The following is a 12,770-nucleotide window of genomic DNA, read 5'->3' as shown; positions in this document are numbered from 1 at the left end:
AGAAAATTAAGGTTGGAAGGGACCTCAGGACATCATCTAGTCCAACCCCCTGCTTAAAGCAGGACCATCCCTAAGTAGATCATTCCAGCCATGGCTTTGTCAAGCCAGGCCTTAAAAACCTCCATGAATGAAGATTCTACCACCTCTCTAGGTAACCTGTTCCAGTGTTTCACCATCCTCCTAGTGACAGAGTTTTTCCTAATATCCAACCTAAACTTCCCTTGCTGCAATTTGAGATCATTGCTCCTGGTTCTGTCACTACTGAGAACAGTCTAGCCCCATCCTTTTTGTAACCACCCTTCAGGTAGTTAAAGGCTGCTATCAAATCCCCCCTCAGTTGTCTTTTCTGCAGACTACGATAAGCCTAAATAACTAAATATCTTTTTGTAATTTAAAATATTTACTGTAAGGCTTTCCTACTCCTGGTTCACAATTACTTTATAATGTTTAAAAGTGAACATGAATATTATTTACTTATGTTGTCATAGTACACAAAAAACCCACTCCAGATTGAGACACATTGTGCTAAGCACTGCACGTATACCTAGGAGATCACATTTCCTTTTAGATCTTTTAATTAAAATTGACAAGACAGGTCAAAAACATAAGCAGATATCAAAGATGTTTGTTTTATGAGTTACTGTCTTAAAAAGAGAACCTTTTCTAAGCCATTCTCTTTTTATAATTTTTCTCACTAGTCGTTACTTCGTTGTAACCTTTGCCCCAGAAGCTTTTTCTTTTTCTTGGCTGACCTCTGAACAGGATTTTAGATGATGTCTTTGGGTTACTGACTTCTCAGATTCTTTGAGAAGAACCTTTTTCCCTTGACATAGTATATTAAGAAGTGTCTTTGTGTCTGATGGCAGTATTTTATGACTCAGTCCCTCAATAGAATCAGTGTCAGTTGGTCGAGAAACACCTCTGCTACCGCTGTACACAGGAAAAGGACACAGCCTTCAAAAGCTGTGTATCTGGGAAAACGCTTAAAGCTTTTATGGACCAGTAGTTTCTTCTGGAGGGGCTGTTTCAGAGAGTATTTCCTCTTCAGCAGAAATTGAAGAACTTCTTTAAAAGAAGATAAAACTAGAGTGTTGTAGATATATGTAATAATGTTGTTATAGTGTTTTATATTCACCTTTTGACATAAATATGTTCTTTGTAGAGATACTGACTTTAAAAGAAGTTTTCCAAATTGCAAGCAATGGTAAGTGTATTTTTAAATGTTTAATTTGATGTGAATATGTAGCATTTTCATATCTGGATATAAAATTAAACTTATAAGACCCCAGCTGACTTCCTGCCTCTTGGGCAGGGGGCTGGACTCGATGATCTTCCGAGGTCCCTTCCAGCCCGAATGTCTATGAAATCTATGAAGATACATTTAAAAAGAGTCATTTTCAGTGGGACCCAGGCACCCCCCTTTCCTGACTTCTTTGAAAATTCCAGCCTTGACCCTCAAAAATTTGAGGCAAACAAACAAATCTTACTTAGAAAACTTAGTGATGACATACTTCAGCATTAAAGCAGTTACTGATAACTGTGTGGGAACAAAATCTGGAATGAGATAAAAAAAAAATACAATGGTAAAAAGGTGATGGTAATTAGTGGTCAGTTGCCTATGAAAAATATATGCTTTATAAAAATGGTTTTATTTAAAAAATGGAAGTTTAGCTCCCTACAATTGTTATTCTACTTCTTTTTTTTCTTGCATTAGAAATTTTAAGCTTAGTTTTAAAATGCAGTTATAGAGGGTGGTTAAGATTGCACTATTCAGAGAGTTTCTTTAATTCTGGTAATTATTTCGCTGTTGGTTAATAAATGGGAAAAGTCTATATTAAATCTAAATGATTTCTAGATTAGAAGGTGTTGGTGATATTGTTATTAATAAAATAGCTTCTCTTTATAGAAAAAATTGCTTTTCATCTTTGCCAGATAATTTTATATTTCAAGAAATTTCTAATTACATGAATACAAGCTGAAGTAGCTATGGTAATTGAATAATTGTCAAGAGGCCAAAAATTGTTCATGAAATTTCATTAAATCATAGAGTTGTTAGAGTTTTAATTTTGCAGACCTATGTATCAGCTTGGCATTGAACAAAACCATTTCAACCAAAGATTTTTTTGTTGATTGCTTGTTGTTATTCCATGTTCTGTTTTCTAAATGTATTTAATTTACTGAATTATTATAAAAATATGTTTATTGTTTAGATCATGATGCTGCCATTAACAGATACAGTCGGTTGTCGAAAAGAAGAGAGAATGAAAAGGTTTGTGTGATGCACACTTTTAAGCAGTCATTTTGGAGGCGGTAAAGCCAGAATACATGTTCCAGAACGGATATAATGTCAACAGCTGCAAATATTATGTAACATTATAGATGCCTCTTGGAATCCAATAGTTTAGGTTCTAACAGCATAGACAACGGTTAAAATAGACAAAAGCTTTTTTTTTTCCATTGCAAGACTGACACACAATCCAGGTGTTTGGATGAGAGAGAGAACTTCTCAGTTCTGGGGAAAAAATATTCTGTTTCATTACCAGGAACACCTTTTCCCTGAATTCTGGAAAAGAAGTCACGGGGCAAAAAAGTATCATTTCTCATAATATTTTATTAGGGTAAAGATTACTGTGACCGTGTTGGCACTTGTTTTAAAACCTGTACAGAGAGCACATGATGCCTAGTCTTGAACTTTGTTTTTTCTCCCCTCCCTCTCTTTAGGTCAAGTTTGAAGTTGTAGAAGATGTATATACTTCCAGGAAGAAACAGCATCAGACTATGATGCATTATTTCTGTGCATTAAATACTCTTCAGTACAAGAAGAAAATTTCTATGCTAGAACCTTTGTTAGGTTACATGCAAGCTCAGGTGAATATTGCAGGCACTGAAAGCTGTGGATTTAAAATAAGGTGGAAGGGCACCAATAAAAAGTCTTCCCTCATTTAGGTACTGCCTAGACCTGGAGGTGCACAAACTCACTAGGTGCCTCCCTGTTTACCTAGCATTTTGTTTCTGCCCATGCAAATATCTGCCCTGGCATGAGCAGTTCAACTTCTCTCCCCTCTGAAGCCTGATTGGTATCCAGAAACTGGGCGCTGTGTAACTTAGGGTTGTCCAGCTGGCAGCTTGTGGGCCACCTGTGGCCACTGGGCTCCCATTCTGGGTGTTGCATGTGCCCCGCCCCCCCACCCAGTGTGCTGCTGCTGCTGTCTCTGGGTTCCAGTGCCCTCCTGATTTCACTGCCTGTCCCTGCCCCTGGGGGTGGAACAGGACTATTTACAGGGCCAAAGGTATCTGTGGCTGGTCTGTGGCCAGGCAGCATGGGGCACCTGGGAACTCCATGCAGCTTGCCATCATGATATGGCAGGGGAAGGGGTGCCTGCTATACAGTGCAGTGGCTGGGGGCACACAAAGCTCAGGTGTGCTGGCACAATGCAGTGGAGTGGTAGCTTGCTGCATGGTTCAGTGATTGGGGGACACGTGTTAGTGGCCCTGCTGCCTGCACCCCACAGTGTGAGGGTTACCTGGTATACGGCCCATGCAACATATGGGCTGGAGGGGCATGTGGTCCCTGGCCACTAAGAAGTTGGACAGTCCTCGTGTAACTTATCCAAAGGTTGTTTAGCGTAAAATCCTGCAAGAAGCATGGGAGTAGGGAAAAGTGCCAGGGACTTCTTTTCAGGGAGAGGGAATGCTCTGTGCAGTAGATTACAGAAACATGCTCCCTTTGCTCCAATAAATCCTGAAACTACCATGTGTGCCGAGAAGAATCCTATAGGAATAGCTCCTTCCAGAGTAGCCTGCATCCTGATGGTTTGGGTTTGGCCTGGGAAGTGGAAAATACAGGTTTAGAATTGTTAGTGGGGCGGGGGGGGAATTTAACCCTGGTCCTCGCTTCCTGGTGAATGCTCTAAACATTAGTCTGTTGCATAAAAATGGGTACTAGCACCACTCCTCATCCTCCTCTGACCATGCCTTGAAAGAAGAATAAACCTTGCTCTTTTTTTGGAAAGAATGGTTATAGGATTCCAGCTGTGGATCCCAAGTGGGGGAGGGGGGTGGATTTCAGACACATCCCTTACTGTTCCTGAAGGTCTCTCTAAGGGAATTGCCTACTCAATGTGCAGGTTGTTTCCAATTACCCACCACTGCCCATGTACTGCATAGGCAGCCTAGGAGTCTAACGTAGGGTTTTGGATTACATTCCAGAGCATAGATGCCTACAAGTTAGATTGTGCAGTGCCTCCTTTTAGGCACCTGTTTTATTGGTTCTAGCCCTCCCTCTTTAACGATGTCTGCCAAGTAAGTGCTTGGCACTAGCAAGTATACGGGGAAGCTGAGAATGAAATAGCCTTGGAAGGATGCCATTTTTCCCCCCTCTCAAGGAAAAAGTAATTCTCACAGGTCAGGATTTTGAGGGAATATGTGGGGGAAACGCATATGTTATTTTTCCTTTGGCAGCTGTTTGTGACAAGACCTAGAGTCATTAAAATCACATGCCTATCGAAGATGTGGAAGAGATGGAATGTTATTCAAAATCATTCTGAATCAATTTTGTTACTAGCTAAAGATAAAATTGTTGATGATAAAGGTTTTTTTTGTGTTAGTAGTCAGAGTGAGGGTGAAGGTGACAAATCACTGCCTATATCTCAACCCAGCTCAGTCCCAGAGATAAATATTGGACTAAGTTTTGAGAAAGACATTTTGGACATATCTTATTTGATTTGGATTTCTTGTGTGACCATTCTGGGTGTGACCTCACTGCAATCATGGCAAAACTGCCATTGATTTTTCCAAGATGCAAGAGTACAAGTGTCTCCTCCTGTGTCTTCATGTAAAACTATCTAAGATTAATTTCAAATGACTTTCTAGGAAGAGCATCAATGAAAAGATTTTCTGTACACAACATTTTGTGGTGACAGTATTCTTAAAACATAATTGTAGAGACTTCGGGAGAATGTTCCATTACCAGAGGAATTTAGTCTTCTCTTTCCTCCTTTCAAAATAAGATTATCTAATCCCCGAGTATTGATTGCAGTGTTTTCATATTCTTCTTGAATACAAGTATTATTCTTATGTTTTACAGCTCTAACTTGGAAGTAGGAATGAAAGATGGAGTATTTTTAAGGGAAAGCAAAATGACAGAGCAGTATTTCATTTCTCTTAATTTGAGGTGCTCAGATAGGAAAGAGGGACATGTTTCATAATTAAATTGCGGGGGGGGCACATGGCTCAAAGATTATTTGAATTCCTGCAGTTTGATCTGTTAATAGTCTGTATGGTATCATTCAGTAACTGATTTCCCGTTTTTCTCATCCTTTTTTTAAAGATAAGTTTTTTTAAAATGGGTTCAGAAAATCTTACTGAGCACCTGGAAGAATTTTTAACAAATATTGGCACAAGTGTACAAAAGTAAGTTTTCTTTGTTCTTACTTCTATCTGTAAAACAAGCAACATGAATTGATTTTCTTTGGTGTCTCTCTTCAGATAGATCATCTCAGATAATAATACAACATGTATTTTATGTTAAGTGTTCGCAGGGAAATGGAATCTGAAGTAGAAAACATGCAACAGACCATAGAAGACTTGGAAGTAGCTAGTGATCCGTTATACTTGCCTGATCCTGACACTACAAAATTTCCTGTCCATAGAAGTCTGACCCGGAAAGCTGGATATCTTAATGCAAGGAAGTAAGAGCTACCTTCTATTTAAAACTTTCAAACCACTTTACTCAAAGTCAAGCTAGAAAAAGAACCAGTCTCTCTAAAACCAGCTATATTGGGTTGTAGGTAAACATTTATATGGCTAAACTGAACTGATTTGCTTCCTTTTGATTAGCTCCACACGACAGATTGTAATTATAAATTATTTTATACTAATTTCTAGTTACTAATTTTAGTTACTGGCTCAAGTAGTAGTAGTTTGCAGTTAGGTACAATTATTTATTTAGTGATGGATCTTTTTTAAAAAGAGTGAGTATATCCTCTGAATGTCATGTTCAGATGGAGACACTGATATGTCTAGAGATAGTGATTTGTGTGTGCAAGCTTATAGTGACCCAGTTGCAGTCAGAAATAGAACTGAGACCTGATTGCAGTGTAATGATTACAGAACTGATATACTTCTTAATTTAGACTTACTTGCCTAAATCTTGCAGCTATGAAAGCAGTTGGGAGATATGAATGGATATGTTTGTTCAGCATACATTTCAGATAAGAGTTAGGATTACATTATTCTAAGAAACACTACTGAATATTAAATTTCCTTCATTAACATAATTAGATTTTTGTGAACATCGATGACTACTTGAAAATGTGGTTTTGCCCACTGGAGGGAGCTATTGTTATGCCATACGAAAGTAAAGACAACCTGTTGCACATTATAACTGGTTAAAAACAAATAAAAGCTATAAAGTTTGGAGTACATTTTCTGACTTATACCATGCTCTACATACAACCCAAATTTTTAAAGAATCAAACTTCAGTTGTTATTACTAGTGTAGGAAAGAGTTTCCCTGAATTCTTGAAATAGGGCACAATTTCTATAGTTAGTTGGTCTGTATAGAAAAAGGTAAAGTTCCAGCATACGTATGCTTGATGCAGTACCCCAGATTACCTACCCATTAGGATATTCTTTTTGTAAACATCTTCAGAAGCAATTATGTTGTGTTAAGTATCTGTGACAGCCTCCTCCTGTGAATCAAAGATATTTGCATGAAAAATGGCTGTGGTGAAATTAACATTTCATAAATTAGGTTTTCTTAGTTAACAAATTAAAACTGCATAAGTGCCCGTGTGGCAAAGCAGGGCTCCCTGACTAGCCACACTGCTGGTTTCCCCACTTGCTTTTGAGCACACCACCCACCCAACTCACCTGCCATGCCTTGTTGTTAATTAAATTGTTAATTAAGGCAGAAGGCTGCCCATTCTTGCCCTGATGCCAGGGGGTGCTATCTGCGGTTCTGCTCCTCCCCTACACCGCAGCCCAAGCCTCGCAGATGGCATCCAGATGACAGTCCTCCCAGCCTACAGCCGGATTAAGCTTAGGCCTCGTTGTCAGGCCTCAGACACGCTCACATTCATACCGCCCTCCTCTCACTAGGACCTCTCATACTCCATCCTCTTTTGTGTGTCAACAACTTATACTGCCTTGCTCCCTCTTAGAGTGGGCCCTTGAGGCCATAGGCTTTAACTAGCTCATACCTTGCGTGGCAGATGTACCGTCTTTTGGGTCTCTCCCGCAACCCTCACCGGGGTAGTGGCCAGCCAGTTACCTGACCGGGTCTAAGCTTGCTCTGGCCCCTCCCAGGGCAACTCTGTACACTCAAACATCCCTCTGTACACTCCAAGCCCTCTGGTTCTTCCCCCCCACTGGGGTCCCTCCTCTCTGCACCCTTTCTAGGGCCACCCCCCACCAGGGCGTTCTTAACCCACACCATGACTGGTGCTCCGGAGCCTCACAGGGACACTCACACCCGCCCTGGAGCAGCAGGTGATTGTGCTCAACTGTAGGTCTTACTTTTAACTCGCACTCATCCTCCCAGTGGTGGAGGACTTACCGGGGTCAGAACTCTCCCCTATCTCTCGGACTGAGCCCCCTTATTTGGCCTCTGGCCCAAACTACAGCCTCAGGCATCTGAAGACATACCTTGGCCTACTCCCCTCACATGGGACCGCCCCTCACTGGGGCTCCTCATCTCTGCCCCCCTCACTGGGGCTCCACACCGCCCCTTCACTGGGGCCGCCCCTTCACTGGGACTCCACATCTCCGCCCCCTCATTGGGGCTGCGGGGCTTCCCTCCCCAGTGGGCTCATGTGTCCGTAGCAGTGTCTGGCCCCAACTACCTTTCTTCAGGGTCCTACACTCCACAGGGCTCAAGTGGCTGCAGCCATGCCTGGCCCCAGCTACCTCCAATGTTACGCAACCCACCCGAAGGTGAGGGCTGGGGTTCAGGTGCCCCTACCCACCTTTCACCGGGGGTGGCATTTCTTGGGGGCTCCCACACCACTGAGAGTCCCGCCAGGCCACCCACTCCCAGCAGGGTGCAGTTTTAGGTCATGTCCCAGACCAGGAGCCTCCAAACCATCCCCCAACAACTCCTGCCCTTACCTCCAGGATGTTGCATGCAGCCAGGTGATGTTACTGCCTGGCTTACCAGCTGCAAACTGCCCTGTTTATATAGGCAGCCAGAGATCTAAAATGGCCGCCACAGTCAAGCACCTGCTGGCTGCTTGGCTCAGCTCTTAAAGTGGCAGGCACCAACAATGCCCTGCCACACCCTCAAGAAACTTTTTGTTTTAGTGCTAAGAGGCTAAGTGAAAGGAAACTCTTAACTTTTTTTGACAGTGTATAAACCAATGCCCCAAACAATACTAATCAAAATGAAAGGTTTTAAACCTCTTCTAATTAAGTTTCTTACATAGTCAGTAGTTTGCTAATACTGTTTTCATGTGATGTCTTGTACAAGTCTTGAATATTTAAAACCTGTTTAGTATTAAAAAAATAAGAGTAAGAAAACCAACCAAAGTATATACATTTATATGAGACTACATGAAAAGCCACATTCATAGGAGACCCAGTAAAAAAGGCTTTTCTTCTCTTTAGAGAATTTGGATGCCCTGCTTGTCTTTTTTATCTGTTTATTTAATTTCGAGGTCTGATAGAAATATAATCTATTAATTGAACGTCTGATTTCTTGTTCTAGTAAGACTGGCCTGGTGTCTTCTAGTTGGGAGAGACAGTTTTACTTCACTCAAGGTGGAAACCTTATGAGTCAGGCAAGAGGTGATGTAGCTGGAGGGCTTGTCATGGACATAGACAACTGTTCAGTAATGGCTGTGGACTGTGAAGACAGAAGATACTGCTTTCAGATAACATCTTTTGATGGAAAAAAGTTAGTAGATTTCAAATTTTTCCATGTAATATTTCGAGATGTTAGTTTAAAAAAATAAATCAGGTGTCTTTTGTTAATGTTCATAATTTGGGGTTTTATTGTCTTTTACCCGGTTATACTGAGTAACATAGTTGCATGAAGCTCCTAACAACAAAAATAAGTCTTACCTAGGAACTAGAACATGCTCTTAAATTCTTAACAATCCTTTTTCATATGCTATAATGCTTTCTTACCTGTATCAACGAAATCATCTACAATTCAGTTCTCTCTTATTTCCTTCCTATTCTCCCCAGTAATTTTAGAAGTGGGGCTGCTACAACATAAGTATTGCTTTCTCTGAAGAGTTCCAATTCAGTGTGGAACACCATAGTTATGGTTTTTTTCTCTCTAGAAAGGATTGTTCAATATTCAGTTCTTTTTTTGTATGATGATCTCAACATCACGGGAGGAAAAATAATTGGGAGCTATTAACATTCACATTTTGCTTTTGTTTGGACAGTTTTATTTGGACACTTTCAGTTGGGTCTCAGTATAGTAATTTTGAGCTGCCTTCTTGGGACTTAATGTACTTATTACTTAGATAAAAAAGATTTTTGTACAACTACGGGGACTAGACCTTATTTTGCAACTGACAAAGTAGGTTGTTGCCTACAAAAGCTCATGCCTCTCTGAACCTTCTCTTGAACGTGCCACCCTGCTGTACTGTTTGCTTGACTTCAGACAAACATGGCTAACCATTTCCCACATCTTATTTCAGATTTTGTTCTAAAATGCAAACACAACTTTTTTTTTTTTTTTTTTACCTGAATAGGTAGGGGGAAAAAACAAAAACAAGTGTGTGTGTTGTTATATTTATTATTTTGACTGGCGCATCTGAAATAGAAGTATATTTAAATAGATTCAGAGAAATGATATTTTTTTATAATAATCTTTTTTGAATGACAGACTTTGCCTTGTTTTGTAATTTCTGCCTATTAAATAATTAAATAAAAATATTGCTGCTATTGATTTAGAAAATAACTTCGAACCTCATAGGCTTGTAGCACTTTTATATATGGGGTTATTTTGGACAACAGTACTCTTCTGCTAAATTATTGTATAAATTCAAATATAATTCTTTCCTGCCTGATCTTTTTATTAGAAATACAATTACTTATATCTTTAGTTGAATCTAATCTGTGCTTAGGATGCATGCATAGCACCTAGGACCTGGGCATGTGACCCAATTTATATCCATTAAACAAACATCGGACATGTGATGCAAATTCCTGCACTAGTGAAACTTACTAGAATCTAGTATAGAATTGCCCTGGGGTAAAAATAGCAGTAAAAATGTTACACCAGTGAATGGATTCTGTGTCCAACCTGAGTTGTTGCCAGTTTCTTAACACCAAGCAAATATATGCTCCCCTTCACCTCCTGAATAAGGTGTTGTAACAGCACTTACTGATGCACTACCCCAAGATACCAAGTCATCTCTCAACTTTAGCTCCTAGTATAATTTACATCAGTGTACAAAATCAATACAGACTACACCAGCATTGTGCTGGGTATTCCATAGTGTTACTAATAAAAATTAAAATGAAGGAAAAAATGCACATCTAGACAGGAGAATCACTGAAAGCTGCTTTGTTTTTAAACAAACAAGACTGAAAATGTTCTCTGTTCATGTTTTGTTCTTTCAGGTCTTCAATCTTACAAGCAGAAAGTAAAAAAGACTATGAAGAGGTAAGCTTATAGCAAGTGCTTGTGAAAAAATAATTGCATGAATGAAATATTTAAGGAAAAAGGCCATCATTATCACCTAGGAGGCCCAGGGTAAAGAGTGACTTTGTAATTTCTTGTATTCAAGCCTTCTACGTAGGAAGGCACCACTGTCCCAAGCATGGGAAAAATCTGTGCCAGCAAGAGTCATTGTCATTGAGGATCTATAGATCTAACATAGCAGGGGGAAAATGGCTGGGGTAGTAATTGACAATACATACTTACTGCCAGCTACTTTTTGGCTTGTTGTCAACCGAGATGCCCTGAATGCCCTACTCCAAAACAAGCATGTTAGAAAATCCAAATTTTACATTTTACCTCATCATTTCAGTTGCTTCACAGCAGTTAATAAAGCTTCTTATAAATCATATGTAAGGAGTAAATACAGAATCTTAGATCACTAGCCGAAAGCTGAGAGCGGAAAGGAATTTTTTTGTCACCTTAGACAAAGAATGCCAAAGAACAAAATGGCACCCTGCCCTGTGTTGCACAATCAGAAGCACAGATTCATGTTTCAGATGAACAAATCTTGATTCAAGAGACATAGCTTGTTTTAGTTGTTGGTTGCATTCAGAGCTCCTTATAATTCTCATAATTACCACTTCAAAAGGGTGGATAAATCTAGCTCTATGGATTCTAAAAATAAAAAGTAATATGACAGACTACAATGAGCTAACAAAAAATGCTGCTTCTTAGAATTTAGGATGCAGTGGGACACCTTCCTCCTCATTAAGATCTGGAGACTGAAAGGGTTTTCTAGAAACTGAGAGGAACAAATCAGCTAAATTATAACATTTGCTGAATCAAAATTGTATTTACTGAAATGAATGTATAACGATCTGTTTTTGTGCAAGAAACACTGCACTATCTTCATGGTACTGTGTAAGGAACCAAAACTCTTCAAAATTCTTATTTTATTACTCTCTCCACACCCACACAGACCTATGGCTCATTGTTGAATGAGCTCATTGATGTAAAATGAGACAATTGCTTTTTTAAGGGCAGATCTTTATTTTTGCTAAGCTGCTCCATTTGGCTCAGCTCCTCTCCTGGTCTTCAGTTCTGTTGTTAAGCAGCCCTGCTTATAACGTCCTGTCCTCCTATGGTCCATGGAGCTAACTTCAAGTACCATATTTTCTTATATATAACCCACACCTTTCTCCCCCTCCCTTCCTCCCACCCCTCCCCAGCCAGCTGGGGAAAATTGTGGTGTGCATTATATGAAGAAAAGGGCTCTTCCTGGGCCTGGAAAGTTGGGGTGGGGAGCAATGGCGCCATTAATTGCCACGGCTCCCTTCTCCCCCCGTGCCCCTGCTGCTGCCAAATTTCCAGACCCATGGGGAGTTACCCTTGCCAACCACATGCTGGACTGAGACAGCGCACAGAGTTGGTCTGTGACCACACCCCACATGCCAACCCAGAATGCAGCCCTGAACCTGATGTGTGGCTCCAGAGTCTGCATACAGTCCCTGCTCAGCGTGCAACCCCAAACTAGTTGACCAAGTTGGACCTGGCACACAGCCCCAGTGCTGGCATGACCCCCAGTCTGGAGACCCGAGGTCTCTGGTATATACGTGTACACTCCCAAGGTAAGATTTTTTCCCCCCCTTTTTGGGGCCTTCCAAACATCGCATGTGTTATATTCATGGGCATGTTATATGTGAGAAAATATGGTATCTCATCTCCCTACATCTCTGGGCCTTAACTTCTTCACTCTTCTTATGGTCCAGTTGATAAACATCTATTCCTGACAAAAAGCTATACTGAAGCTTTGGCTCAGTGGAACAGTGAAGAACAAGAGGGAGCAGCTCGCAGATTATAGTCACCAAGGGAGATGGAAAATAAAATATGTTCTAGATGTAAAAAAAAAAAAAAAGGACTAACTTCACAGCAAAAATATTTTGAGGGGAATAATGCTTTGTTTTGTAACCATGGGATGTCTGTACACTTGCCCCAGAGGTGAGGTGGAAATATTAAGCAGGTGTCTTAAAATGATTATGGATTATGGATATAATGAGGCTCCCTTTTTACTTTTGCAGTGGATTTGTACAATAAACAACATTTCTAAACAGATATACCTAAGTGAAAATGCTGAGGTAAGTATAATCATTCA

The 12,770-nt window shown here is 40.3% G+C and overlaps 1 protein-coding gene across 5 annotated transcripts in view; it reads left to right on the top strand.

Moving 5' to 3' along the window:
* APPL1 (adaptor protein, phosphotyrosine interacting with PH domain and leucine zipper 1) overlaps positions 1-12,770 on the top strand; it is a 43,011-nt gene that overhangs the window by 17,141 nt on the left and 13,100 nt on the right. For all 5 annotated transcript variants that reach the window (XM_025211598.1, XM_025211600.1, XM_025211599.1 and 2 more), the window contains 8 exons: positions 1,163-1,204; positions 2,211-2,269; positions 2,722-2,868; positions 5,330-5,412; positions 5,532-5,690; positions 8,705-8,893; positions 10,579-10,621; positions 12,697-12,753. In XM_025211598.1, the coding sequence (XP_025067383.1) occupies positions 1,163-1,204; positions 2,211-2,269; positions 2,722-2,868; positions 5,330-5,412; positions 5,532-5,690; positions 8,705-8,893; positions 10,579-10,621; positions 12,697-12,753 (779 nt within the window). The remainder of the gene's footprint in view (positions 1-1,162; positions 1,205-2,210; positions 2,270-2,721; positions 2,869-5,329; positions 5,413-5,531; positions 5,691-8,704; positions 8,894-10,578; positions 10,622-12,696; positions 12,754-12,770) is intronic.

Source organism: Alligator sinensis, unplaced genomic scaffold, assembly GCF_000455745.1.
Source record: "Alligator sinensis unplaced genomic scaffold, ASM45574v1 scaffold1308_1, whole genome shotgun sequence".
NCBI lineage: Eukaryota > Metazoa > Chordata > Crocodylia > Alligatoridae > Alligator > Alligator sinensis.
The sequence above is the reverse complement of the archived record's forward strand: the minus strand, read 5'-3'. Positions and strand labels throughout refer to the sequence as shown.